The following is a 27,564-nucleotide window of genomic DNA, read 5'->3' as shown; positions in this document are numbered from 1 at the left end:
CAACTAATAATTTACAATAAATTGTTTACAATAGGTTACATTGTTGCGGCATTAAATCATCCAAAAGTGGTCGATGTAAAACGGACAAACCAAACCAATCTATGGACGATCATTTTGCCAATGAATCCGAGATATCAAAAAATGATTTTGGAGGTAAGACATAGGAGCAGCACTGGTGGTGGGGGCATGATGATTCTTTTTTGTTTTGCTTTATATCAACCCCTCTGTTGATTTATTTAAAGCTGACCTTTGTTTCGATGATTGTAGAGAAAAAGGCGCGATTTGCTGTGAGGTGGGTTTTTGTCTGGTTTGTAGAATTTATTACGTTGGTGAATTTTTGAGATGAGGATTGAATTTGGAGTATTTGGATTATTTTGACTACATTTCTCATCTTGATTGATATTTTCACAACATTTCAGCCAATGTAATCTCTGACCTTCTTCAGGTGTATCTTGTCGAACTTGGGAATCTGCCCAAAATTTTGAATAGAACCTTTCATTTGATCCACCAGGGGTAGCATGTTTTCATTTCATCACCAAAATCCTAAGTAATTTTCGATTCTGTTTTGAGTGTCGTCCACACTAAGGATTGAACGTGCAACCTCCAGAAGAATGTAACTTACAACTGAATTTATCAAGTACTTTATCCATTATGCCACAGGTCCTTGTGGATTTCTATATTAATCAAGATACACCTGAAGAAAGTTGGAAGTTACATCAACTGAAATGTTCTGAAAAGAACAAAATGAGAACAGTAGTGTGAAGAATTCAAATAATATAAATGTAGGATTCAGTTGAGATATTTTAGGTGAACGAAAACACATAGGTTTTCGTAAATTAACTTTATTTCACAGATTTGATTGGAAGAAAACCATATTTTGTTCTATTGATGAGAAATTTCTTTAATTTAACTTGAATGATAAACATGAAATTAAAGAAAAAAACACTAAATTCTTCTCATTCTTGCTTAACTAGCAATTCTACCTAGCATTTTCCATGTTATTGCAAATTAAACCTACTGCTTTCATTGATAACATTAGAAAGCTTCAAAGCAATAATATAAGCAATTCATATTTCACTAGTAATTCAAGATAATCCTTATCATATTTAGTTTAAAATCCGTTTCACATACTGGCATGTGTTTAAGAGTTTTTAAAATTTGATTTCCAGACTAATCTATCTCTTGATTAATCTTTTTCTTTCAAGCCCATCTTTATCACCTCCTTCCATGTTTTCCTTGACCTTCCACTGCCAATTGACCTTACAACCTGAACTGTTATACATCTACTAACTCAAATTTAATCTTTACTAATTTTTAAAATATATTTTGCATGTATCAATTAATACATTAATGATAAAATCAGCAATTGATTAATTCAAGATTATTTTATTTTTCATTTCTTACATTGCTAAAAGCATTTCACTGCATTATTGTTTATTGACAATGTATCTTTTGATTTACAGACTTTCACCCATATAGTTTTTACATATATTTTCTACAAAGCCTGGCTACAAAGCATGTTGAATTAATCTGTTTTTTGTTTATTTGTCTAAATATTCTAAGTTTTAATATTATAGCTGGATGTATAAACAAATGAATTGCTGTCTAAATTATTATGCAAAGCAAATAAACCACAATAACTCAAAGATTTATGAAACATTTGCTAAATTTAAAATCGTTTAAAATTCAGTAAATTATTTACTTAAATTTTATACAATACTTAATGATTAGTTTTATAGCTATTTGGAATTACTATGCAGGTTAAACTAATCTGTGAAGGCAATTTCATGTTTGTACATAAATTATTAACCTGCACCCCCTTTTTTTTTTTTTTTTTTTTTAAATGAGATCACCTGATTGGAAAATGCATTGCTAAAAAGTATTTAATTTCATCTAATGTCACTGTTGTGTGGAACATGAAAAACTGAAATGTACATTCTGTGCCTTTCACCTAAGACCAAAGGAAAATATCTGTTTTTTCCAAAGATTGTATAATATCGTGAGGTATGCATTTGTCTCAAGTATCTATAGAATGACAATATGTCACAAACTCCTACAAAGGTTTGGGGATAGACATGAAGACCATGATAGACCAGATATATTCTGAAACTACATTAACCAGAGTATTTCAATAAGCATGTTTCAGTTTGGATAAAAGTAGTACAATGATATCATTGTCTGCATTTGCAATAATGCCCACAGAATAGAAATAGTTGTAAGCATGGCAGCAATATTAAAGGGATACAACTGTGGAATTTCCACAATTCCTGCTAATAGGGGTTACTGGCTCTAAAATTTAATAAAATTGAGGGATGGAGTATGTTGCTTTGCAAATTGTTGATGGCAATGGTGAAAACAACTGTTTAAAACTAAAAATGAAGTTGTCTTGAAAAAATGTCCAGAGTGGTGATAGCAAATGAGTTTTGTAAAATTTATTCAATGATAAAAAAAGCAATAAGAATGTGTTTCCTCAAGATACAAGGTGCTCAAAACAAATATACTTTTTTTGAAAGAAAAGAAAAATAATTGGCAAATTCTCCAAATTAAAAAAAATCATCTCAAAAAAGCTGCGCTGAGCTTTCAGCTGAGACTTGAGCCAAAAACATGCATTGTGTCCTTCAAGAGACACCTGAGCACCAGTTTGAGGCTGGCAATCAACTGTTCTTTGATGTTGCAGTCAGTACATTTAATATCTTTCATAACTGTACCCAACGTATAATGGTCCAGGTGAGTTGAGACATCATATTTTGGGACTGATAAAGTTGTGAAAGTTCTTGGACAGCCACTTTAGGTTTTCCTTGAATTATGACATGGAGCATAGGCTCACTACCACATGCATGGCCTTTTCACAGCTATTGTCTTCATCCAATGCTTGAAAATAATGGATACAATCCAATACAGCCATCTGAATTGAGTTTGAGTCCGTTTTCCAAAGTGTTGAACAGCCTAATGTAGCAAAAAGGCATCAGTTTGAGAGAAGTTTTCATGATCAACAGAAGTTTGTGCAGACTGTAGGTTAGCCACCTGTTGTTCTGTGCGTTGTGAAACTGATTTTAAGAACCAGCTTGACTGGATGGTTGACCTTTTTAAGAGTCTTGACTTTCAATAAGGCATGTCTCATGAGACTTGGCAGTGCATAGTTGGTCCTTGCAACTCTTGTATGAGGACTAACAAATATTCTTGTTTAACATTTTCTTTCAATTACTACTCTCTTGCCAAGGTTCAGTCATTTGCCTGGATATTGATGCACCATTTTATTTTTAATGCTGGCCATTGCTTCTACATTGTCTTCAAGATATTCAAGGAACACTGAGCTACAACTGATTTAATCTGACATAAATCATGATACAGGTCACTTCTAATATTCTGGTGTTTTCCAGTTGTCCATGGTTGCCAACTCTCAAACTGACTACACAAAGACAATTGTCCGTTATTTATTAAATACTTCACACAATCTGAAATGATAAAATATCCAAAAATTATCAAATTTGTCTCAAACGCCCTGTTATAACAAAACACCAATTTTTGAGCAGATCTTTGAAAAGTCTGGAATTGAGGAAGTCTAGAATGACAAAAGATGTAGAATAATTTGTAAATTAGGATTTCTAAAAAGAAAAAAAAAATCTCTTGTATAACTCCTCCTCAATGCAGCAACGATTTTAAAACCTCAAAACTGGCTTAAGAAATACATGACAATTGATTTATCTGAAGTAATTTTCATGAACAAACCTCTAGCAACATTTGATGAGGCTGATGACTGGGTCGAAGAATGGATTTTATCCATTTCAGATTTGCAGGTGGTGAAAAATTCATAACAAGGGGTAATAATGTGATATGGGATGCAATTTTCGGCCAAACTGTTATTGGATACATGAAACTGCTCCGTGGCAATTTTTTAAATAGACTTTTGCATGGTACAAGTTCCAGTCTTACAATTTCAGAATGAAGTTTGCGTCTAAACTGTCCCATGATAACAGTTTTTGCAAAAATTTCAAATGTAATATATTTTCCTTGTACCCATGAATGTGTAAACATCAGCATAAGAATTTTTTTTATAATCTTGAAAGTATCATTGAGAAAAAAATTTAAAAAATGAAATTATTTCTACTCATTTGGAGAAATAAGGATGCACAACATTACAAAAAGAAAAAAAAAAATTCAGACAGGTTTTGCATGCCACCTGCTGTATATTAATAATTATATTAACTAATGTTTTCAATGAATAAATTGTTAGTGTAATCAGTGATTTTAATTAACTTTTCACACTTAAAATGCACTTTTGCTTTTACTTAAAAGGGATTAATTTATTGTTACCACACATTTAAGAATTAATCAGGTTACCATGTAAAAATAAGATAAAAGTGATGCTGACGTTTATGAATTTTTGAGATGAGGATTATTTAGATTCATCAGACTATTGTTCTCCTCTTGAATGTGATTTTCACAACATATCAGTCAATGTAATCTTTGACCTTCTTCAGGTGTATCTTGTCAAACTCGGGAATGTAGAGGGTATTTTAAGCGGAACCCTTTATTTACTTCATGAGGGTAGCATGCTTTTGTTCTGTCAGCCTAAGTAATTCGCAATTGTATTTTTTGGTCGCCCACACGGAGGATTGAACCTTCAGGAGAAGGTAACTTTTTACAATTGATTTTTTTCCAAGTACTCTAACCACTGCGCCACTGGTCCTTGAGATGGTATGAATTTTAGGAGCCTTAAACCTATTTTAATTTCTAATTGTAAATATCACTATTTATTAATAATTATTACTAAATATTACTGTATATATAATATATATGTTATCTATAATTTATAATTAACGGTTCCCATGTTGTGTTAAATTCTATACTAGGTCTACTTAATAATTTGTTATCTCCCAGCATATGTACTGCTTCTTTGAGTCATCTTACTCTCCATCGTTCTTCTGTCTATAATTTTTACTTTGTCCCATAATGATAAATGGTTTCCTTTTCCTTCCAGATATGGTCAGCTGTACCTGATTTTTCAATCTCTGCACGTACTACGGCTTTTTGATGTTCTTTTAACTGTACTTTTAGTGGATGTCATGTTTCACGTTTGTATAGTTTTTCAAAGTTATAGCAGCACACATGCTAGGAGACAACCAATTACTAAGACCTAGTATAGAATTTAATACAATATGGGAACCGTTAATTATAAATAATAGATAATATATATATATATATATATATATATATATATATATATATATATATATATATATATATAGTGATATTTAGTAATAAATAGTGATATTTACAACTAAAAATAAGTTGGTTTAAGACTCCTAAAATTAGTACTAGAAAATACAATTGCGAATTACTTCGGACCTCTATCCAGTCATGGCTGACGGAACAAGAGCATTCTACCCCAGTGAAGTAAATAAAGGGTTCCACTCATGTTCGACAAAATACACCTGAAGAATGTTGGAGGTTACATCAACTGAAACATTGTGAAAATGATACCGAAGATGAGAGCAGTAGTTTGATGAATCCAAATTTAGGAATTTTTAGCCAACAATACTGTTGGCTATTGTTAAAAATGCACCCGAACTTAAAACTAATACCAAGTTAAATTTAATCTTTTTAAATTCTTAATTGTATACATTGAAAAAAATTCTAATAAGCATTTTCTTTTTATTGCAAGAGGATTACCTAAATTAATACTTAACATCTTCAAAAATACAGAAATTAGCGTTTCAATTTCTTCATAATTTTTTATAATTATTTAAAATTGAATTTTTCACATTGTGTGCTTCCATAAAAATTCTGCATCTCACGTTTTCACTTTTGATCGAGCAAAGGCTGATTTCTAGTACTAAACTGGCTTTTTTGGAGATAATTAAGCAATTTTTTTTTCTTTAGTAAAAACATCTTTTTTGTTGTTTTAATTGTTTAATTCAGTATCTTTGAAATAGTTCCAGAAAACTAATATTTATTTTTCATTAAATTATGAAATTATGAAATTATAACTAAATTAGTCCTGATAATATTGAAAGTTAATTTATAATTTAAAATTCTTAGCAAATTTGAATTTTGAAAAGATTGAAAGATTTTATAAATAGAAATTAATCTATTCATAAAATTTTTCAATTTGTATATTCGGATTTGCTAAGAATTAAAAATTTTAATTAGTTTTAATGTTTCCAACTTCTCATATTTTGAAATATTGAATGTAATTTATTCTCTTAACGATTTAACAAATATTAAAATGGTTGAGCAAAATGGGAATTGCTTACACAACTATAAAAGATGTGTGTGTTTATATAGTAAGTTTAGTTTTTTACATGGAAGTCACCACTTATCAAGGCCCGGGGGCCACTCGGGAATAAGGGTTATTGCGTGTATAGTAATCAATGGGACAATATCATAGTAATCGTTAGTAATGGAGATTTGATAAAGTCTCTTAAGGGGGCGGTTCATCAGGAACTTGTTTATGTTAGACTTGAAGATATCCATTGCAACTTTTTTCATTTCACAAAAGATAATAATTTGAATAAATCCTTGATGCCTGTTGAACTCCCACTTGTGGAAAGCTGTTTAAAAATATGTCAATTTTTGTTCCATTTTCTCACATGTTATAACTCATGAGTCGCTCACAGAACAGGTCTTGTCATACATACCACAAATATGAATGATTGAATACAAAAAATATTGCATCCGAGAAATGTTAATGTTTAAACACTTAAATTTTTTAACCATTTTTTTTATTTATTTATATAATAAATTTGGTTAATTTTAAATGTTTGTTAAAAATATCAAATCTAAATGTGAGTTAAGGTAAAATAATGATTTCCTTTTTCTTTTTGTTACTAAAACTAGCACAAAAATATAAGATTAAAATCAGAAAAAAAAGGAAAGAAAAATTAATCAGTTCCAATAAATAAAATTTATGGGAATCAATCTTGAAATAGCTAGGAAAATGTAGGCCAAAGAGGAGGAGGAGGAGAAAAAGAAAGGGAAGAGTAGGAGGGAAGAAAAGGAATGGGAAAAGTAAGAAGATATGTGATCACAACACGAACATAAGGTTCTATAAAGTCTTAAATAATTGCAAGTTTTCTTACCTCTTCATTGCTGTGTTAGCATAAATGTACTAAAACACACACACACACAAATTTTTCATTCTATGTATCTAGCTTTTGCAGTATATATGCCAAAATTTAAGGATATTAGAATGTTGAAAATGAAATTGCTTTCTATTATTTCACGTTTTTTTTGTGTGTGTGTGTGTGTGTGTGTGTGAATGATGAATTGCTTATTAAAATAAAAATTAGTTTTATGCTATTAAATCTTATTTTCATAAGATATATGCTCCTCTACACACGCACACAAGAATTATAGTTTCTGTCTGTTTGTTTCTAGCGTTTTGGAGATAGATTCTCATATATTCTGAAACTAATAAGTTAGATATTTCATTTTGATCAAACAATTACATCGTGGGATTTTGCATTCACACCAGACATTCATAAAATATGACATTTTATTTAGATTTAATTTATAAACTGAAAATGATAGAAATTTAAAAAAATAAGAACAGAAATAGATATACGGAGTTCAGGGCTTGGAGGAGGAATACATAGAGGCACCTAATTATTCTTGCTGGAAACCCCGTGTGTGTTTTAATGGATTAAGACTAAATGTCATGAAAGTCGATGTTTCTGAATTTTTAAGATTTGGATTATTCGAACTACTAATCTCATGTTAATTGTTCTTTTCACTACATTTTCTGTTGGTTTAACTCCCAACCTTCTTCCGGTGTATCTTGTCGAACTCTGGAATCTGTATGGAATTTTGAATGGAACACTTTATTCAATCAATGAGGAAAGCATGCTCTTGTTCGATCAGCCATGACCAAGTAGAAGTTTTCAGTAATTCACAGCGATATTCTAAATATCGTCTGCATTAAGGATTGAACCTTCAATCTCCAAAAGAGTATCATTTAAAAAACTGAATTTTACTTAGCGTTTTATTGCCACTAGATCCTTGTAGACAATTCTAGTATGAATTATGGGAGCCTTAAACTATTCTTGTTTGATGTAAAATATTACTACTTATCACTATAGATTATTGCCTATATATATATATATATAGGTAATTTTTTTTTTTTTTTAATGGTGACTTTGTCTATTAGTTTCTATATCGTATTATATTCTAAAGTAGGTGATTGTCACCCAACGTACGCACTGCTTATTTCAGAAGGAAAACGTAAACCATCTACTTTTATGGATGAGATAAAAATTATAGACGAAGTGGAATGGTGGAGAATAAAACAAGTCAAAGGAGCAGTGGATCTTTAACCTTCAGAAGATTGTCACTTAGAATTGAATGTGATTTAAGCACTTTATCCATTGTGCCACCTGTCCATGTGAACAATTTTAGTATGAATTTTGGAAGCCTTAAAGCTAATCTTATTTTTTATTAGATGTGTTGTGTTACTATATATTACGACAATAATATATATATATATAAAGTTCAAATGTATTAAACTTAAAATGAATATATTTTCAAAAGTGTTCAATACATATGTAGAAGTGAAATCATATAAACATCATAAAAGCCATGTTTTCAACAACGATGTTCCTATTTACTTGCCTCCATACAAGAGCAGAGTTAAACACAAGGTCGGTTTTTAGTGTGGGGAACATCCAGCTTCCCAAAAATGGTCACTCTGGATAGGAACAAAAATAAAAATTGTCTCAGATTTCTCCTCCATTGACAGAGGACAGAAAAGGTGAAGTGTAGTATCAAGACAGATACCAAAAAGGCCAAGTTTCAATAATGATATTAATCGTCTCCCTAGGGATACAGACTGACAAGTGGATGTGTGTATATTATTTAGTAACAGTTTAATGTATTTAATGTGTGGATTAAACAGAAAATCACAAGATTAAAATATGTATTCGGTAATTAAGAATGAAGTATATACAATGGGATAAGTAACTAAATAAAAGAATTTAACAAAAATTTTGCCAAGATAATAATAAAAAGTTGTCATTTTCAAAGAATCTCATATAGTTACCTTTTGATATGTTACAGTTATCTCCTTTGCAGGTCAGTTTTTACTCAGACTTTATCCTCAGCCCCCAAAATCAACAGATTAAAGCATTCCTGTAATGATCTTGTTCCTGCTGATTGCGGTGTAATGCTGTTCCTGTACAGTTCTAAGAGATCCACTCTTTGCCTCCTCTTTTTAGAAGGGGTTAGTTTATTGCTAATCACCTAAGGCATCCGTATTAGGAAATGGCGACTGGGCTGCTCAAACACTATTTGCAGGTCATAGTGCATCTCCTTGGGGGCGCTGACTTTTCGGTCACCTTTTCCGACCCTGGTGTATAAAGAGAGCTAAAAAACCTTTATTGACCTTCCAACTAGAATCAAAGTGAAGATATCTACTTCCTTTCCACCACAATCAGAAGGTGGGACAAAGGAAACTAGCACAACTGAGGGAATGCATCATGGCTCTGCAAAAATAATCATGGACCAACTCCTTAATATTCTCCAATACAAGTGCCTCAGGTGATCAGCAATATACTAACCCCTTTTCGAAGAGAGAATCCTGAAAGGATGCACCTTCTGGGACTGATGAGAAACCTACTTGATTTCGACAAAGCAAGGCCAACTGATGCCACAGCAGCCCACTCTCTGTCGAACTGATTATTGGGTAGAAATGTAGTATCTGTTCTCGTGACTGAAGCAATTTATGTTTGTCCTAGTTCAAAGTGCTCCTTTTTGAGGAGCTGAATTTTCTCCACATTGTGTCTTTTATCTACCGTAGCAGGTAGGCAAATAAGGACGTTTATGAAAATTTTGTGCTTTTCTTGACTTTCAGTGTAAAACTTGATGTATATACATTAACAAAAAGTAAAATGTATTTTTTTTTTTTTTTTCACCCCAAACAAGGCATATCGTCACTTGGAATGTAAGGGGCTATTATTTGGGACCATGTTTAACAGAGGAGTGTGCAGAGTTGTGTTCTTCACATTATCTGTAAACTTCTGCAGGTTAGTGCAGTCAAGGAAGCAGGAAACGAGGAGGGGATTCCAAAATCTAGCAGTCTAAGTGGAGAAGTTATTAGAGTAGAAGGCTTTCTGGCATTTAGAGACCTCAGCAGTGAAGGAGTTGGATTTTTCTGCTTGTCGAGTTTGTTAGGAGTATGTACATTGAGAGGGCACAAATGTTATGAGTTCATCAGAGCACAATCTATTAAAGTACTTGAAAAACAGGCACAAAGATATGTAGGACCTATTAGATTTAAATGACATTTTTTAAAATTAAATAATAATAAGTAGTTTAGCCACTTAACATTGAATTGATTTTAATTGCAGTCTTCATATTTTTTCCTTAAACACTTCGAATTAAATTTCTAAAATGCTAATAATTTAAAAAAATAAAAACATTCATTTGTGAATCAGTGGGAAGCATATCATACAATTATGTGTTTCAATATATTTTCAGGGTTTTTTTTGTGAATTTTGTGAATAAGAATGGAACTTTTGTTCAACCAAATATTGTAATATTTGAAAAGGAAAAATGTCAGATTTATATTTTTTAATGACATTTTTATTTGAAGAAATAATTTTTCAAAATGATCCATTTAAAAGTTAAATCTTGTATAATTCTATATTATTGATAGGTTTTCCCTAAACCATGTATCAAATATTCCTTGTAAACTGAAGATGTTGTGCACATTAATATGCCGCCCTTCATTTGATTTTACAAAAGTGCTGATGTATTTTCATTTAAATTAGACTACAATGAAATAATAGTTATAGATCTAGTTTATTTCCATAAATCTCAAGTTAAATCAACTGTGTTTTATTTGTCCATTTTGTGGCGCATCAACCTTTTTTTTTTATACTTGAAAAATACCCCCATTCCCTCCTGTTCATTGCACTTGTTCTATGCATTGCTAGAACCATTCTTCTGGAATGCCTCTCAGTTCCTTTGCCATGGCACTTTTGAGGGCCTCTACATTTTCAAAATGTGTTTCCTTGGTGATATCTTCGGACTTTTGTCAGTGAAATAATCAGTGTAGGAGTCATAATACATAATGTGCATACATATGAAGGCTGATATCAGCTGTAGTTTTAATTTCGGTTGCGTGAGGGTTTTAAAGAATGCAATGTCTTAGCAGTCAACAATTGATGCAGGTGGTTTTTTTGTTGCTTCAACTCTAAACAGAAAAAAATGTTTCCAAAACTCATGGAGTTGTTTTCTGACTTTGTAGGCGTGCCCACATGTGTCGGGCACATGGATATCAAAAAGATGCCCAGGGTTGTTGTTAGCAAGATATTTTGTTAGATATTTGAGCTTCACTGAATCCAAGCTCACTGAAGCAAAGTATTCACAGAGTAAGGCAGGTGTTTGATGGAAGGTATTCGCTTGGTTGCACGTTTCTTAATGGTCTCTAGGTTAGGTTAAAGTTCTGAGCCAGATAGGTGTTCCAGGCTGATGGTGTAAATTCTAAGTGTGACCATACCACAATTGTATACAATTTTAAACAGATGAGTGGAAAGCGACTAACAAAGAACTTGTTGAATGATGCCAAGAAATCGTCCGTATTTTAGGCAGTTTTATCCAACACAGATCACTACTGACAGTAAAGGTCAGGTCACGTTCACAAGATTTCTTGATGTTAGTTGATTCTTTGAATTTCCTGATCTTCTGTGCAATTGTTTTGCTTTTCTTATTTCCAACTGGTTATATTTTGGAAATGTATTTATTTTTTCATTATTAATCAAAAGCTTTATTAAGTCATAAACTTATATAAATAAAAATGATAATAAATTTATATTCCAAACATTAGACCAGTTATATGCCTTAAAAAATGATTGGCCTTGTTTCTTCTGGTACCTTCCAGGTGTGTGTGGGGAGAGGGAGTAGATAATTAAAAAAATAAAAAAAATAAACTGGGCACCTTACACGAAAATTGGCCTTCCTTGTGTATAATATCCTATGTGTTTGTGGAGTGGAGGGATGTAAACGAATATATCATCAATTTTCTTGTTACCTTTTTATTTTCTTTGGTCTTTTTTCTATTCTCCCTTCTTTTTTCTCCTTCTCTTTCATTCTCTTTGGGTTTTTTGGGTTTTTTTTTTTTTCTTATCTTTTCTCCCTCCTCTCAGTTTTCTTAATTTTCTATTTTATTTCTTTCTCATTTCTTGCCTCTTACAGATTCCTCGTCTATGTTGTAGTCTTATATTTCCAATCTTTCCCCTTTTTCTCTGTTATTTTAACTTCTCCTCTTACTCCTTTACCCCTCTCCATTTTTTTTTTTTAATCTTTTTCTCTTTTTTGCTGTTTTTCTCATCCTCCATCACCTCCTCCCCTCGTTTTTACAATCATTTCTTTATCTTATTCTCTGAGTATTTGCTTATTCTTGTTTTACCTGTTCTTTCTTGTACTATCATTGTCTTATTACAGTTTCTTCTTTCCCCTCCCTTCTTCTCCCACAAAAAACATCTATTTTTCCTCCTCTTATTGCCTTCCTTATACCTTTTCTTTATATGAACTTTTCCTTCCCTATTCTCCTCTTATTTCATCTCTTCCCTTTTCCTTTCTTACTTTTGCATCTTGTCATTAAACGTCCAATTCTTCTCATCTCTATTTCATATGGTCAGAAATATTTTAATATTTTCATAACATGTTACTTTTTCAACTGGAAACATTCATAAATTCTTGTTTATTTCACACAATTTATCTGACTCATCATACTGACCATTAAACTTAGAACAGCATTTCTTTTTATTTATTTTTTTTTTCCATCTTAATACTTTGTTTGTCTATATGTGTTGCTTCATTCTTTCTAAATATTTATTTTTGGCATCTTTCCATTCTCTTGGTACTTTCCCAATAATTTTTATTTGTGGCAAAAACCAAACCTTGCACACCCCCAACCAAACTTTATGAATAAATCTTAGAATTTAAAAATTAAAAGCATTCCTAATCATCTTCGCTGTCTTTCTAATGCCCATAAAAAAAGAGAAACTTTCCTCAGCAACATTTTTCACTTTCCGTTTTCTTCTCTTCCATTTTGGATCTTTTTTGTCACATTCGTTTTCTTAATTTTCTATTTGTGGCTAATTTTATTTATTTATTTATTTTTTTTTTTTTACAATCTTTTCCATTTTTGCCTTTCGATTCCTTTATCCGTTTTCTCTTTTTTTCTGTTTTCATTTTTTCTCCATCAATTCAAGCTTATATTCTCCATTGTTTTCACCAATATTTCTTTACACCACCTATTCTTCAATCGATTTTTAACTTTGCCCCCATCAGCTCCACCATTTGTTTTCCTTCGTGAGCTCTACCATTTGTTTTCCTTCGTGAGCTCCACCATTTGTTTTCCTTCGTGAGCTCCACCATTTGTTTTCCTTCGTAAGCTCCACCATTTGTTTTCCTTCGTGAGCTCCACCATTTGTTTTCCTTCGTGAGCTCCACCGTTTGTTTTCCTTCGTGAGCTCCACCGTTTGTTTTCCTTCGTGAGCTCCACCGTTTGTTTTCCTTCGTGAGCTCCACCATTTGTTTTCCTTTGTGAGCTCCACCATTTGTTTTCCTTCGTGAGCTCCACCATTTGTTTTCCTTCGTGAGCTCCACCGTTTGTTTTCCTTCGTGAGCTCCACCGTTTGTTTTCCTTCGTGAGCTCCACCGTTTGTTTTCCTTCGTGAGCTCCACCGTTTGTTTTCCTTCGTGAGCTCCACCGTTTGTTTTCCTTCGTGAGCTCCACCATTTGTTTTCCTTCGTGAGCTCCACCATTTGTTTTCCTTCGTGAGCTCCACCATTTGTTTTCCTTCGTGAGCTCCACCATTTGTTTTCCTTCGTGAGCTCCACCATTTGTTTTCCTTCGTAAGCTCCACCATTTGTTTTCCTTCGTGAGCTCCACCATTTGTTTTCCTTCGTGAGCTCCACCATTTGTTTTCCTTCGTGAGCTCCACCATTTGTTTTCCTTCGTGAGCTCCACCATTTCTTTTCCTCCGTCAGCTCCACCATTTCTTGTTCTTTGTCTCATTGTTTCATCCATCATTTCTCTGCTTTTTCTTTTTTTTCTTCCATAAATGTTTTTATATACCCATCCCCCATTCCCTTTATTTCATATGTTTTATATTTATCTTTTTTCTTTCTTTTTTTTTTTTTTTTTGTCTGTCTTTTTAGTTTCTTCTTTTTTAATTGCTTTTGGAATTTATTTCTTCATTCTTCTTTTTAAATCAACACTTGAAGTTTTTGTTTTATATTTTATATTTTTTTTATGAATTGTAATCAAATCAAACTGAATGAGTCTGAATCGAAACAATAAAAAAAGGAAAAAATTAAAAATTCAATAACTACTACTACTACTACTTATACTACTTATACTACTACTACTACTACTACTAAACCAAATATTCCATCTTTTCAAGAGTCGTGTGATAAAATTGGCAAAGTATCAACAGTTCTGAGATTAATGTTGCAATTGAGTTCTTACTAAGAATCAATAATAATTTAGCATTAATAGATAACTTAGCCAACTTACATGTGGCCTACTTTCGACAATCTCAGCTACGGACACAATGCCAACACACATACACAAAACGTGTAACACCAACAGGATATTGACCTACTAACTGAAGTACTACAACCACAACTGCTACGGCTCTCAATACCAATAACTGATTTTTAAAAAGAGAAAAAGAGATAAAACAAGGGATAGCCCACCCCTGCCACTCTCGCTCCTTTCCTCTCTTTCTGTCTTAAGTACCAGCTGTCAGTAGTCAGTATTGTATTAGCAATATTGTGGTTTTGAATGAACAACAATGAGATTGAAATGGGCGAAAATCGAGAAATGATTTAAAACAAGTTAAGATTGATGTGAGATGAACTGCGCGTTTTGTACAGTTTCTTCATCTGATATCAAAAACTTGCAAATTCAAAGGGGAAGATATTTAAAGTTCATTCTCTGCTAAATTCCACTTTTCTAGTAAAACAAACACGCACATATCCAGTTATGTACTTATGAACAGTTGGATTCTTATGAACAGTTGCACACACATTATTCCGATATGCACAAAATACACATTCGCATGTGCAAAGAGATTCTTACACATATGCACCGATGGGAGTAGTACTTGAAAAATAAGATTCTTTAAATATAGTTTAGTAAAAGTGTCAAGATTTTTGTGTACTGTATCAAGGATCAAAGAATTAGTCTTTTGCTCTGTGCTTAATATTAGAGAATTTATTCACCTTCATACAGAATATAACTCAAGGGTTAAGGCCTCTTTAGACATTTGACATGCCAAAGATGTGGACGGCTGTACCTTCCTCGACAATTTCCCTCATTTATTATGACTCTCACCTTCTTTGAGCAGTGATGTATGAATATACATCATACGATAACACACACACACACACACACACACATATATATGTATATACGAGACTTTGTAGCATGTTAAAAACAAAAATGTTATAAGCCATTGATTTAGGAGCGTTTTATGTCAAGCTTCTCTCTAGTAAATGTGTTATAGTGATTAATCCTTACTGTGGAAAATACTTATGGATACCATATTGCTTAGTTCACTGTACTTTATCATAGCGAAGATCCATACAAAGTTTCTGCCAGATTGGCCAAGCAGTTTTAAAGAAAAAGTGGAACATACAGGCAGGCATATAAAGAGAAATATCATATAGATATACAGCCATACATACAAACACATATGCACGTGTGTGTATTTGTATGTATGTATATGTGTGTATGTATATATATATATATATATATATATATATATATATATATATATATATAGTTAATGTGCACAGAACTGACAAGCGTATCGATGCTAAGAATCAAACCTTTAACACCAAATCACTTTCAACTGCGATCAGCATTAACAGACTGCTGATAAGAATGCATTATGTATTTTTTGTTCACATTCTGTTATTGGGAACCTAAGAAAACTCAATTTGTTTCTTTCTTTATATACCTTGCATATGAAAATTCAGTATTTTGTTTTGCTTTGCTTATTTCATTATATAATTTGGAACAATAAATTTTAATTGGATTTCACTTCTTTGCAAATACAATTTATCCTGCTCGGATTATTTTTTGCATGAACACAAATTTTTCCTGTCAACAGCAAATGTATATTTAAGATGAAAACCAATTATGTTATTAGCAGCAAATTTTTTAATAATTCTAATAAATTTATTATTAAAACGTATGAATCTATTAGTAAAACTAGTATATTTGATTCTTTCATTGCTTATGAAAACTGTTAAACAGAATCGATATTTTACAAAATCTAATCTTCAGTTTCTATTTTATCATGACTTTGCCTTTTTGTCCTTTTTAATTATTTGTTGAATGTAGCTTTTTATTCCTGCAAATGACTTAGAATCTCCCGTGCACATGAAAAACGCGCACATCCTTTGCAAGGGAAACAATTTCATTGAAGTCTTCATGCGATGTTTGCGGCTTCTAATTAAAGCACATTTTTTCCATATTCTCTGCATAAAGAAATGCCATTCAAACCAAATGAAAACTTCATGCATTTCTAATTTCTTCTGTAAAATTACTGTAGCAAACATATCCACATTCATTATGGGTCAAATCAGTTTGAAATCCCTCAGATTCTGTGTGTGCGTCTCAGTTTCTTATGATGGATGCAATTCACTTTAAATTATCTTCCACAATTCGGCATCAACTTCCATCAAAAAGAGGTATCAAGAGGTAACTTCTCCCAGCCATGAAATTTTATTTGTTATTTTGTGTGTCACCCTTACATCTTTTTTTAAATTTTTTTCCAGAGTGACTGTCGTTTAATTGTTGTGACCTTCCATTTCTTGTAATAAATAATTTTACTCAGAATCTATAAAAGTGAACGTGTCTGTGTACATTTCCCTATGCAATAACTCTGTCAATTTTTAGTCTACAGACTCGAGATTTGGGAAAATCGATGTGATCGGTTTTTGGCCAGAAATTTGGCGATTAAGGGGTCAAAGTTCAACGATTTGACCTTTGAGAACTCTACCAAACTCCTCCGACAATTTTGGGTCTACACACTTGAAATTTTAGATATAGGTTCCTTGGACATGGATCTAACTTAATAACTTGATTTGAGCCCAAAACAATAAATTTTAAGGGGTCATAATAGGGGTCAAAGTTAAAAAAAATTGACCTCTGCAGTCTCTTCCAAATTACTCAGACAATTTCTGGTTTAAATATTTGAAATTTTACATAAAGGGTATTCAGAGATTGGACAAGTTTTTTCATCAGTTTGGGTCGAAAATTTTTAGTTACGAATATATAAATGTATGTATGTATGTCTATTTGCATGTCTGCCTTAAACTTTCAATAGAGGCGACGGATTTTACCAAGATCAGTATCGTGTTAAAGTTCGACCTTTCATACGACAAATATCAAAAAATTGGCTAAAAACATTAATATCTTCCCCTTCAACTAGGCACTTTTCTACAGGGGGGGGTCACTTTTTTCGCCGATATTTTTGAAAGTTATCCTCTCCTTTAGATTGTCTAGCCTTAATTTTAAAAAATGTCGCTTCCAGTTTGGCGGTGGTCGTAACAGCATAAACGTTAGGTTTTACCCCGTTCTTTTCCTTCTTTGCGGCATGGGTTCGAGCCTGCCTTCCTACTACCACTTTTTTTTTTTTCTCAACATACACATCCAAACACCCAGCCAATGCTAGTTCTATATAAATTTCAGTTTCGATTATAGCTGATGGCACTCAAGTCATCTATTTTTTTTATAAATAATTTTACCAAGAATTCTTCATAAGTTTCGGTTTTGATGCTAAGATAAATACTTTTGCAGTTTTAACAAAAGAGCTACAAGAATATCAGGGCGTCTCCATTTACGTTTAACATCCACAGAATGCCAACATCAATATATTATGTATGAAAGAGTGTACTGTGGAATTTCCACAGGTCCTGCTAGTCTCTATCTCTCTCTCTCTCTCTCTCTCTATATATATATATATATATATATATATATATATACACACACACACACACTATAGTTGTAAAATATGTTTAAATATATTTTAATTTCTGCAGATTTCATATTATTACAGAGCCGCTAATAATCTATTGATTATTATATTATTCGCAGTATAGTGATTTCAAATGTAAAATGTATATGACTTGAGTGCCATCAGCTAGAATTGAACCCAAAACATGTAGTTTTCCAGCCTTATTCGTTAGCATATGAGTCACCAACATATCAGAACTCTAAAAATTAAGCGGCATTAATGTATAAATGTATATTTGTACATGCGTAGAGAAGCACTTACACCTTCCAATTTTATCAATTTTTACTTATTTTTACCAACTAAAAACCAAATTGAATTTGTTCCACAGATCCAAATCCTCTATATATCGTTTCAAATCTATAAACCAAAAATTGACAGTAGTTTGGTAGAGACAGTTTCTCATATATATATCATCTTGGAAGACAAGATCACATATATCATCTTGGAAGACAAGACAAGTTTTTTTAACCTTGAAAACTACATAAAAAATGTTTAATTTTTTTTAATCAACTTGCTTTCTCAAACTTACAATATTTCCAAGTTTTCAGGGATCCTCAGTTGTTTACCGTGAAACACTGTTTTGGTGATTTCAAAACAAAACAGTATATGAAATCATGGCTCCCCAGCATTATTTATTAAACACCATTTCCCTTAAACAAAAGGACAAAAATATTTCGAATATTGGATCCAGTTTTTCTTTTTTTTTTTGCTCCAGATTAATTAGGCTCATTTTTCAAATGGAATCAAAAAATGGAACATGTAGTGGTTATAATCCAGTGGTAGTTTTGTAGTTCACTTTTTTTGTTTCATTTTCCTTCAATCGAAAACACATGAACTTTATATGAGATACAGATATTTGAATGTTCCGTTAATGTTCTATTTTACTTCTTAAACACTGAGTTAGTAAAGAAGTTGAGAACATAATTTTCTTCTCCTCAATTGACCATTTTAATATGTTGTAGTACATCTTTTTGGTCTTAATGGATTTCAGGACAAGAATTCATCTAGTCTGGTGGAATCTTCAGTTTCATGTTGCTACTTGAGGTTGTGCACCATTTCCTATATAAGATAGTGTGGTTAGCCATACTGAGATCATTTTTATGCTGCGAATTACTATGTGATTTTAAATATTTGGTCATGGTTTACTTCTAGGAAAAGTAGGTTGTCCTGACAAACACTGATACTCGAGAATAATGTCCAGTATGCATTTAAGTTCTCTTCTAGTGTATGTGTGTGTATGTGTATCTGTGTGTAAAATGGAAAAGGAGGAAATATATTCTAAAATGTGGTTTAATAAAGGATTATAAAATAATATATTTAGTCTGTTTGATATCGATATAGTATAGTCTTCAAGAGAAAATGTGATGTTTTCACAAGACAGTTAATTTTTTTCTTAAATTTTCTAATCCTTTTTTATATAATGTATATCTATATATAATTACGAAACTCTGTGGACCTTGCTTGCTTGCATCTTGTCTTTGACAATCGAGCGATTCCATCTTTTAAAAAAGGGATGATAGGTACATGTGTGTGTGTGTATATATATATTTGGCTTCGATTCTAGCTGATGGCACCCAAGTTTATATATATATATATATTAGTTTTAATATCACAACTATATACTAAGTTCAATATAATAATTGATAAAGAATTGTTTTGATAAATACATAATCTGCATGGATTAAAATATATCTAAGCGTATCTTACGACCGGGCAATGCCGGACAGACTGCTATGTAATGTGTGTATCTATCTATCTTTCAGTATACATATGTAGACTTGACTATTTACAGTCATTAGTGTTTGTAGGGTTGTTAGTTCATAGGTGTTAATCCCATTAGCAATAGTGTTATATTAAGATAGTTCTCAGTAACAAGTAGAGCTGTATTTTAGTATAAATTTTTTATATACAAATATGTTTTAACTATGATTGAATTCTTTCTTTTCAAAAATTCCAATTACAAAAGGGAATTCAACTATATAATGGTGGGGGGGGGGAAGGAACCTTAACTTAAATTGTGAAATAGAAAACTGGGATCATCAACTGTTTAACATGTAGCTGTTTCAGCGATTTAAAAACAGAATAGTTGTTAAATTCATGGCTCTCCAATAGAAAATATCACTTCCTCAAAATGTAGACACATATATCCCTATCCTCCCTTCCCTATATATATAAAGTGAACTCCTTTTTTCACCTCTGATTTTGACCTTAATATGATTAAAAATCAAGACATTTCATGCATACCTGGGTGTGTTATAGGCATATTACCTGTCCACTTCCTCAATAATCGTAGATTCTTATATTTTTTCTGCTGAGAGTTCACTGCCAAAATCGGTTAAAATCAATGGAAGTAGTAAAATCTTTTCTCTCTAATTAATTCCTCCTACTCCTGTCACCACTTACACCGTTGCGGGATTGTTCACAAAGGACAGTTACGAATGAACACTGGTTTCGGTTTTCTGTACTTCGTAGTTGCTTAAAAAACTGGAAGGAAATTTTACCGTGCCTTTCCGTTCTATGATTCGCACCACGGAATTAACCAATAGCAACATTTCCACAAACATTAATCCTTAGCCCACGCTCACTTTTATGTTGCTTAATTACCATTTTTTTCCCCAACATTTTTACACTAAAAAAAAAGATTCTTTCCATTTCTTTTTTATATAAAATTAACATTTAAAACATTATTTCCGTTTTATTTCATTTTGTAGTTGCTTACAAAAACTGGAATGGAATTTTAACGTTCCTTTTCTTTCTATGCTTTCTACTGGGTGAAACGCATCATGAACTTAACCGAAAGGAAGGGTTATTTATGTCATTTTTTTTCTCTCTTTTTGCTGTGTATTTTTGTTTTTGTATTTCCGAACACGTTCATTTTTTACCCTTATTTTTTCTTTTTGTTTTTCCAATTTCTTTTTTAAACAGATTTGACGTTTGTTCGCTGTTTTTTTTTTTTCCAATTTTTTAAGAAGTTTAACTTTTTTTTTGTTTTTGTTTTTTAATATTTAAAAAGTATTACTTCGCTTATTCTTTACTTTACCCCCCCCCTCTTACACACAGACACACACATACACCTCCAAAATCACGGGCAATGCCAGGTACCCCCCGCTAGTAAAATATAAAGGGAGTTTGTATAAAGAAGATTAAAGGTACTTTTAAGAAATTGGCACTTAGCCAGAGGAGTCAGTCTTGGAAATTGATGAAGCCGTTTATTTGAAAGTTACCTTTTTTCAACCCTAACCTTAGTATCGCTTGTCTTTTTATATTGTTTTTTAAGGCTTTGAAATCCAGAACTTAAATTTTATTTCTTTTTCTGAACAAGTTTAAAATGTGCAAATAAAAACTAAAATAATTTCACTGCTTCCCGAGCAATACCGGATGAGACAATATTATTCTGCTGTGTTTTTTATTTGAATTTTGCATTATTTTTAATGCTCCTGAATTGTCAGGAGGGGGGGGCAGCATAGCATATGTTCGTTCGTCCATATATTATTCTCATTGGCATTACTTCTTTTTTGGAGGGTGTGTTGTATCTGTTTTGTGATTATGATACAATCTTCCCGGCTATTATTTCCTCCTGTGGTGGAGGTTAGTATAGTATCTATTCTGTTACCATGAAACCATTATCAAACACAATTTAGATACATCATACCTACAGGTATGTAATCTGACATACACACCTACATGTATAAACGTTCATATGGTTGGTTACATGTAACAAGCTTAGGAATTAGATATACTAGGTTCAAATACTTATGGATCTAATTTGATAATTTTCTCACCAGTACTATCAAGAGAGTTGTCAATACTCCCCACCCACAGTTGATTTTACTAAAGTAACAACCGGTTTCCATTTTATAAGTATATTATTTTACTGATGAGCAAAGAGGCTAAATGTTATCAAAAACATTTTCGTCATCCATCCCTGCATTCCATGGCTTTTTGTTTGTTTTTATTTTATTTTTTTATATGTTTTCTAATGTAAACTGACTTTTACTCATTACTTAAGACTTGTATCTGATTCAAAGGAATAGTTAGAATGTTAAAAAGATCTCTCGGTTGGACTGACGGAAATTGTGGGTGATTGTCTGGCATCTGGTAGGATGCCCCATTTCAATGAAAAACAAAATGATAAGAAAATTAAAACAAAATGAAAGATGTCTTTATTAACGTTCCATAAAATCATAAAAAATCCATAAAATTGATTAAAAAAAAAAAAAAAAAAAGGTACTAGATTCATCTTACACTTTATTTTTTTAAAATCCAATTTATACATTTTTTATGATTTTTATTAACGATGTGTTGTACTTGACAAATAAATTCAAGGGTCTTGATATAATCAGTGTTTAGAATCTTAATGGTGTTACTTTGGTGTTACTTAAACCGTTAACTTTTTGCAAACTTGTGCATAAAAAGGAAATATGTATAAAGGAAAGGTACTTGTAAGAAATGGGTATCCAGATGGGTCACTTTTTTTTTTTTAATACTGACTCTTCACATGTTTAGTATCGTCTGCCATTTTACGGCTTTCAAATCATAAGCAGCTTTAGTTCAAGGACTTTGGACTCCACCAATACTTGGAACTGACTTCATAAGAACTGAAATTTTCTTTGTCCCCATTCCTTACAAGTTCCAAATCAAATTTCCTGCAAAAACTAAAAATAGTATATATATATAAAGTACATACATATGTATGTACTTTATATAAATATACATAAGTATATATACAATGGTACATACATGAGTATATATACAATGGTACATACATGAGTATATATACAATGGTACATACATGAGTATATATACAATGGTACATACATGAGTATATATACAATGGTACATACATGAGTATATATACAATGGTACATACATGAGTATATATACAATGGTACATACATGAAGTACATAAGTGTCAATACATTTAACTAATCTCATGTTATCAACTCATTCTATATATTCATTGTGTTAAAAAAAAAAAAAGTTGAAATAAACAAGAGGCTTAATGGCGTTTTTTATTAACTTTTTGGGTGTTTTGTTTATGAATCTATAAAAATATGGTTAGATCTCTCGAAAAGTTGATTAGCAAGTATTGTTTTAGTGTGTGTGTGTATACATATATACACAAGACAATATTTTTCAATAAATAAAAACAATTTTATACCTAGAGACACTATTGTTTCATGCTTATGCAATCATTATGATAGGAAGTGACAATTGCTGCCAGTTGGGAATTCGAACCCATCACAAGGTCACACTTGACTCCGTAGGCTAGCAGAAATTAACACAGAAGTGGATGGAAATTATACATTGCCAAATCAGCAGGCATGAACAGTAATCAATCAGCAAGTATTCAATGACAGAAAGTCAGTGTCATATTTACGCTTAGAGTGATTGTTACCCCTCTTTCTTATATATATATATATATATATAAAAAAACTAAAGCAGAGTTAACCTTTCCCTAAGACTTTTTTTCTATATATTTACATAAAATACATGTTACAATATTCCTTAGTTCCTTGAGTTGTGTTTGGAAAGTATTCTATTTTAATGGTCGCAATCAACCGCATTTTGCAAGTTATGCAGCAAGTCATCCATCTCTTATTGAGTCGCTGTATATTACTCTCACCGTCTATCACTGTATGTTGTTTGTACAAAAATGTTTTAATTCAATCTCAATCACCTTTCCTTCTTCTTCTCTCTCTTTATTAAACGTCAACATTAAAAAACAGGAGATTGGTATAGTCCATTCTTAACAGGAAATATCACCACAATATTAATACTATGGTTGGAGTGAAAAAGAGAGGAGTGATATAACAGAAAAATGATTCTTTTCATTTAAAAAAAACTGAACTAGTCTTCTCAGTTCACGTGTTTCTGATTCAAACAATTTTAATCTGTGTTTAAGGCAAAAATTGTAGGCATAACAATGTTTAATTCTTAAAAAAATTTGACCAGCAATATATCTAAACACGGACAATGCCGGACGAATACTGCTAATTGTGTGTGTGTGTGTGTGTGTGTGTGTGTGTGTGTGTGTGTGTGTGTGTTTTGTTCTATATTCACATTGATAATTATAGATATAATTATGCACACACTAGCATTTCATACTTTTAATTGCACAGTTATGTTTAATTATACACACATATACAGTTCCACACGCATAAGTATTAACCGACCAGCCAGACATGGGCACACACTCTCATCCCATCCACTTCTTGAATATAATTTTTAATGGCGAATACTAATATTGATTTTAATAAAAATACTTTTTTATTTATTTTTTTTTTATTAGAAATAAGCTAGCTCTGTTTCAAGCGAGCAAAACATCAATTATGCTCCATACTCGGCCACCGCCGTCACCGCCGCCACTGTTCACGGAGTTGTATGGGAATCGATAAAAAGTTACACAGAAAATATAATTTATCATTTGCTGGATCTATACGACTTCCTCCGACGATGAGATGAGTTTGAAAGAATGAAAGAAATAACGTGAGATGGTGGTGTGGGGGTGCAAGTTTTTATTAGGACAGGTTTGGGACTTGAGTTTGGGAAGGGGGTAGCTTATAATAGTGTGTGCGTGCGTTTAACATGTAAGGATGCACTTTAAATAAAAAGAAGTCAAAGATATATACTGTATGCAAAAGTAGTTGTGCGTGAAACCTTTAAGTTGGTTGTATTAAAGTTAGTTAAACATAATTGAAATGTTTATTTTTCGAACACATTTGTTATTTTTATCTTTGTATATCTTGAACATTTATGATGAATCATGCATTTAGTCTATGCACATACACACACACACACGCATATATATATATATATATATATATATATATATATATATATAGATGATGATGATTGCAACGTCTTGTCAGACGAGTACCACTCTCTCAGACACTTCAAGTCCATGAGCCTAAAAATGACTTCCATCGCCACAGGACCATTTTAATAGAAAAATGCCTGAGGGAGTTTTTGTACACGGAGGATGTTACAGAGTCTTAGCTTTGTACAACAGCTAAGTCTCCCTATCAGTTCAAAATGTTGAGATCCAGAAACAAGCAAGAGCAAGATAGCCAGCAACAAGTTAAACTGCAGACAAGCTTCATGCAGGTACTGTTCTCCCGCTTTCTGGTTTTTTAAATCAGAGATTTGCTTTTCCTAGAAAGGTTGCATCACCACGGTTTATGGGAGCCCTCTACACCCCAACATACACATACATACACACAAACACATACGTTGCTAGTTGGCCGTTGACCCCGAAAAAGGGTTCATTCGCCCTTTGGAAGTTCTTGTTTTTAATCCTTCAGGGGGACTAGCCACCCTCTTCACCAAACAAGTCTGGTGGGGGAACCAGTTTAGTCGCCAGTGACCCAACCAAGAGGCAGGTAGTACTGGGTTACATGGTACCAGTAGCATATAACATGACTTGACATATATATATATATATGTATATTTGCATAGATATATATGTATATTTGCATAGATATATATGTATATTTGCATACGTGTATATGCATATTTGCATACGTGTATATGTATATTTGCATATGTGTGTGTATGTATATTTGCATATGTGTGTGTATGTATATTTGCATATGTGTGTGTATGTATATTTGCATATGTGTGTGTATGTATATGTATACTTGCATATGTGTGTATATATATGTATTTGTATGTGTGTGTATATATATATGCATATATATGTGTGTGTATATATATATGTGTGTATATATATATGTGTGTGTGTATATATGTGTATATATATGTGTGTGTGTGTATATATATATCTATATATATATAAAAATGTAATTCTTGGTTCGTTCCAAGTCGATAGAACCATATTTGTACATTACCAATTTAATTGAAATTTTCAGAAAATCTATTTTTAAAATCAAGGAATGTTTGTATGTTATTAAAATAATTTAACATTGAGAATTATAAAAATATTAAATGAAATAAAAATATTTTTCGTAACTGCGAGATTGTTCACCATTTTATTTCCGGTAGAAATGAGCCTTTCACTTATTGAGATAAGTATTATTTGTATTAATTTTTATGATACTCATGCAGAGCGTGATCCGTGCTGAAATAATAACGTTATTATTTAAAAAGCCATTCTTAACATGGGGAGGGGAGGGTGTTTTGTACCTATTCTGTACTTTAACCTTACAATTGAATAAAAAAACATATTGTAAAACTTTAATTAAACGTGGAAATACGATTTAAAAAATAGCGCGGATTGCTCTCTGCATTAGCACCATTTTTATTTATTGTGGACTATTATTCTCATCCTTATTAGTTGTTGTTTCACGACTTTTCGGCCAACTATTCCTCTGGCCTTCATGAAAAGAAGTAAGTACGTGAGAAATTATTTTTTCCTTTTATAAATGTTTAGTAACTTTTTCCTTTTATTATTCTTAAAGACTAAAATTTTTCTTATTCATGAAAAGAGTTAAGCCTACGTAAATAAATAAATAAATGTTTGTACACGTGACAAATTACCAATAAATGGTTTAGTTACTTTTTTTTTAAATATTTATGAAAAGAATTAACGTAAATAATGTTTGTAAAAGTGCGAAAGGCAACGTAAGTGGCGTAGTTGTACAACCATCACCTCCATGTGTAATTTCTATACTTATAGCTTTTTGGAATTTTTTTTCGCTGGATTATTATTGATTGGACACTAATTAAACAGATTATTAAAAAAAAATTAAAAAAGGAAATCTTTATTTCGACATTTGAAAGTGGTGGTCACTTTTTAGTTACAACGTTCTGATAAATCAGTCACTCATTTTGTAACCAATAAAAACACGGTATATCAAAACCATAGAAAGTAAAAATAATATGAGCCTCTACTGCATTTGTAAGTCAGAAATATATTTGTTTCTCAAAGAAAAAAAATAGATTGAACATGACTTTTTTTTATTGTTTTTATGAAAATAAAGTTTTGAGTTTTTTAATATTTTTTTTTTTTTTACTTATTTAGTAAAAAGTCAGTTTGTGGGTGTTTTCTTTTCTTTTTTTTTTTAAATAATTTGTTTTTATGAAAGGTGAGTTTGTTGGTGTTTCTTTACAATAATTTATCTGTTTTTATGAAAGGTGAGGTTTTGTTTTTGTTTTTTCAAAGATTTTTTTTTTTTAATTTTTTTAAAGTATTACAAATTTCACTAACATGCTGGAGAAATGTTTTATAATTTGGTATTTTTTTAGATTAGGTCCACCTCCACAATTTTCCGACAACATGACGACATGTGTAGGTTTTTGAGTATGCTGAATACGGAAATAGCATTGAAATTTTGCGGAAATAAGTAGTTATCAAGATATAAAAGGTTGTATTATGCATTGTATTCTTTGGCGGCCATCTTTTTACGCGCGCAAACACCATAAGCAAATGCACGCGCGTAAAAAAGATGGCCATCAAAGATTACAATGCATAATACAACTTTTTATATCTTGATAACTACTCACTTCTGCAAAACTTCAATGCGATTTTCGTATTCAGCATAGTTGAAAACCATTAGAAGTCGCC

At 31.8% G+C, this 27,564-nt stretch overlaps 1 protein-coding gene across 9 annotated transcripts in view; it reads left to right on the top strand.

Annotated features, from left to right (window-relative positions):
• Positions 1-27,564, top strand: part of LOC145259173 (homeobox-containing protein 1-like) — a 294,675-nt gene that overhangs the window by 144,371 nt on the left and 122,740 nt on the right. For 4 of the 9 annotated variants that reach the window (XM_080116930.1, XM_080116927.1, XM_080116924.1 and 1 more), the window contains exon 3: positions 35-153. The exons of the other annotated variants lie outside the window; for them this stretch is intronic. In XM_080116930.1, coding sequence (XP_079973056.1) covers positions 121-153 — 33 coding nt within the window. In that variant the 5' untranslated portion in view covers positions 35-120. The remainder of the gene's footprint in view (positions 1-34; positions 154-27,564) is intronic. 9 annotated transcript variants of the gene reach the window in all.

Source organism: Euprymna scolopes, chromosome 34 (assembly GCF_053919585.1).
Source record: "Euprymna scolopes isolate OS-2025 chromosome 34, ASM5391958v1, whole genome shotgun sequence".
Lineage (NCBI taxonomy): Eukaryota > Metazoa > Mollusca > Cephalopoda > Sepiida > Sepiolidae > Euprymna > Euprymna scolopes.
The sequence above is the reverse complement of the archived record's forward strand: the minus strand, read 5'-3'. Positions and strand labels throughout refer to the sequence as shown.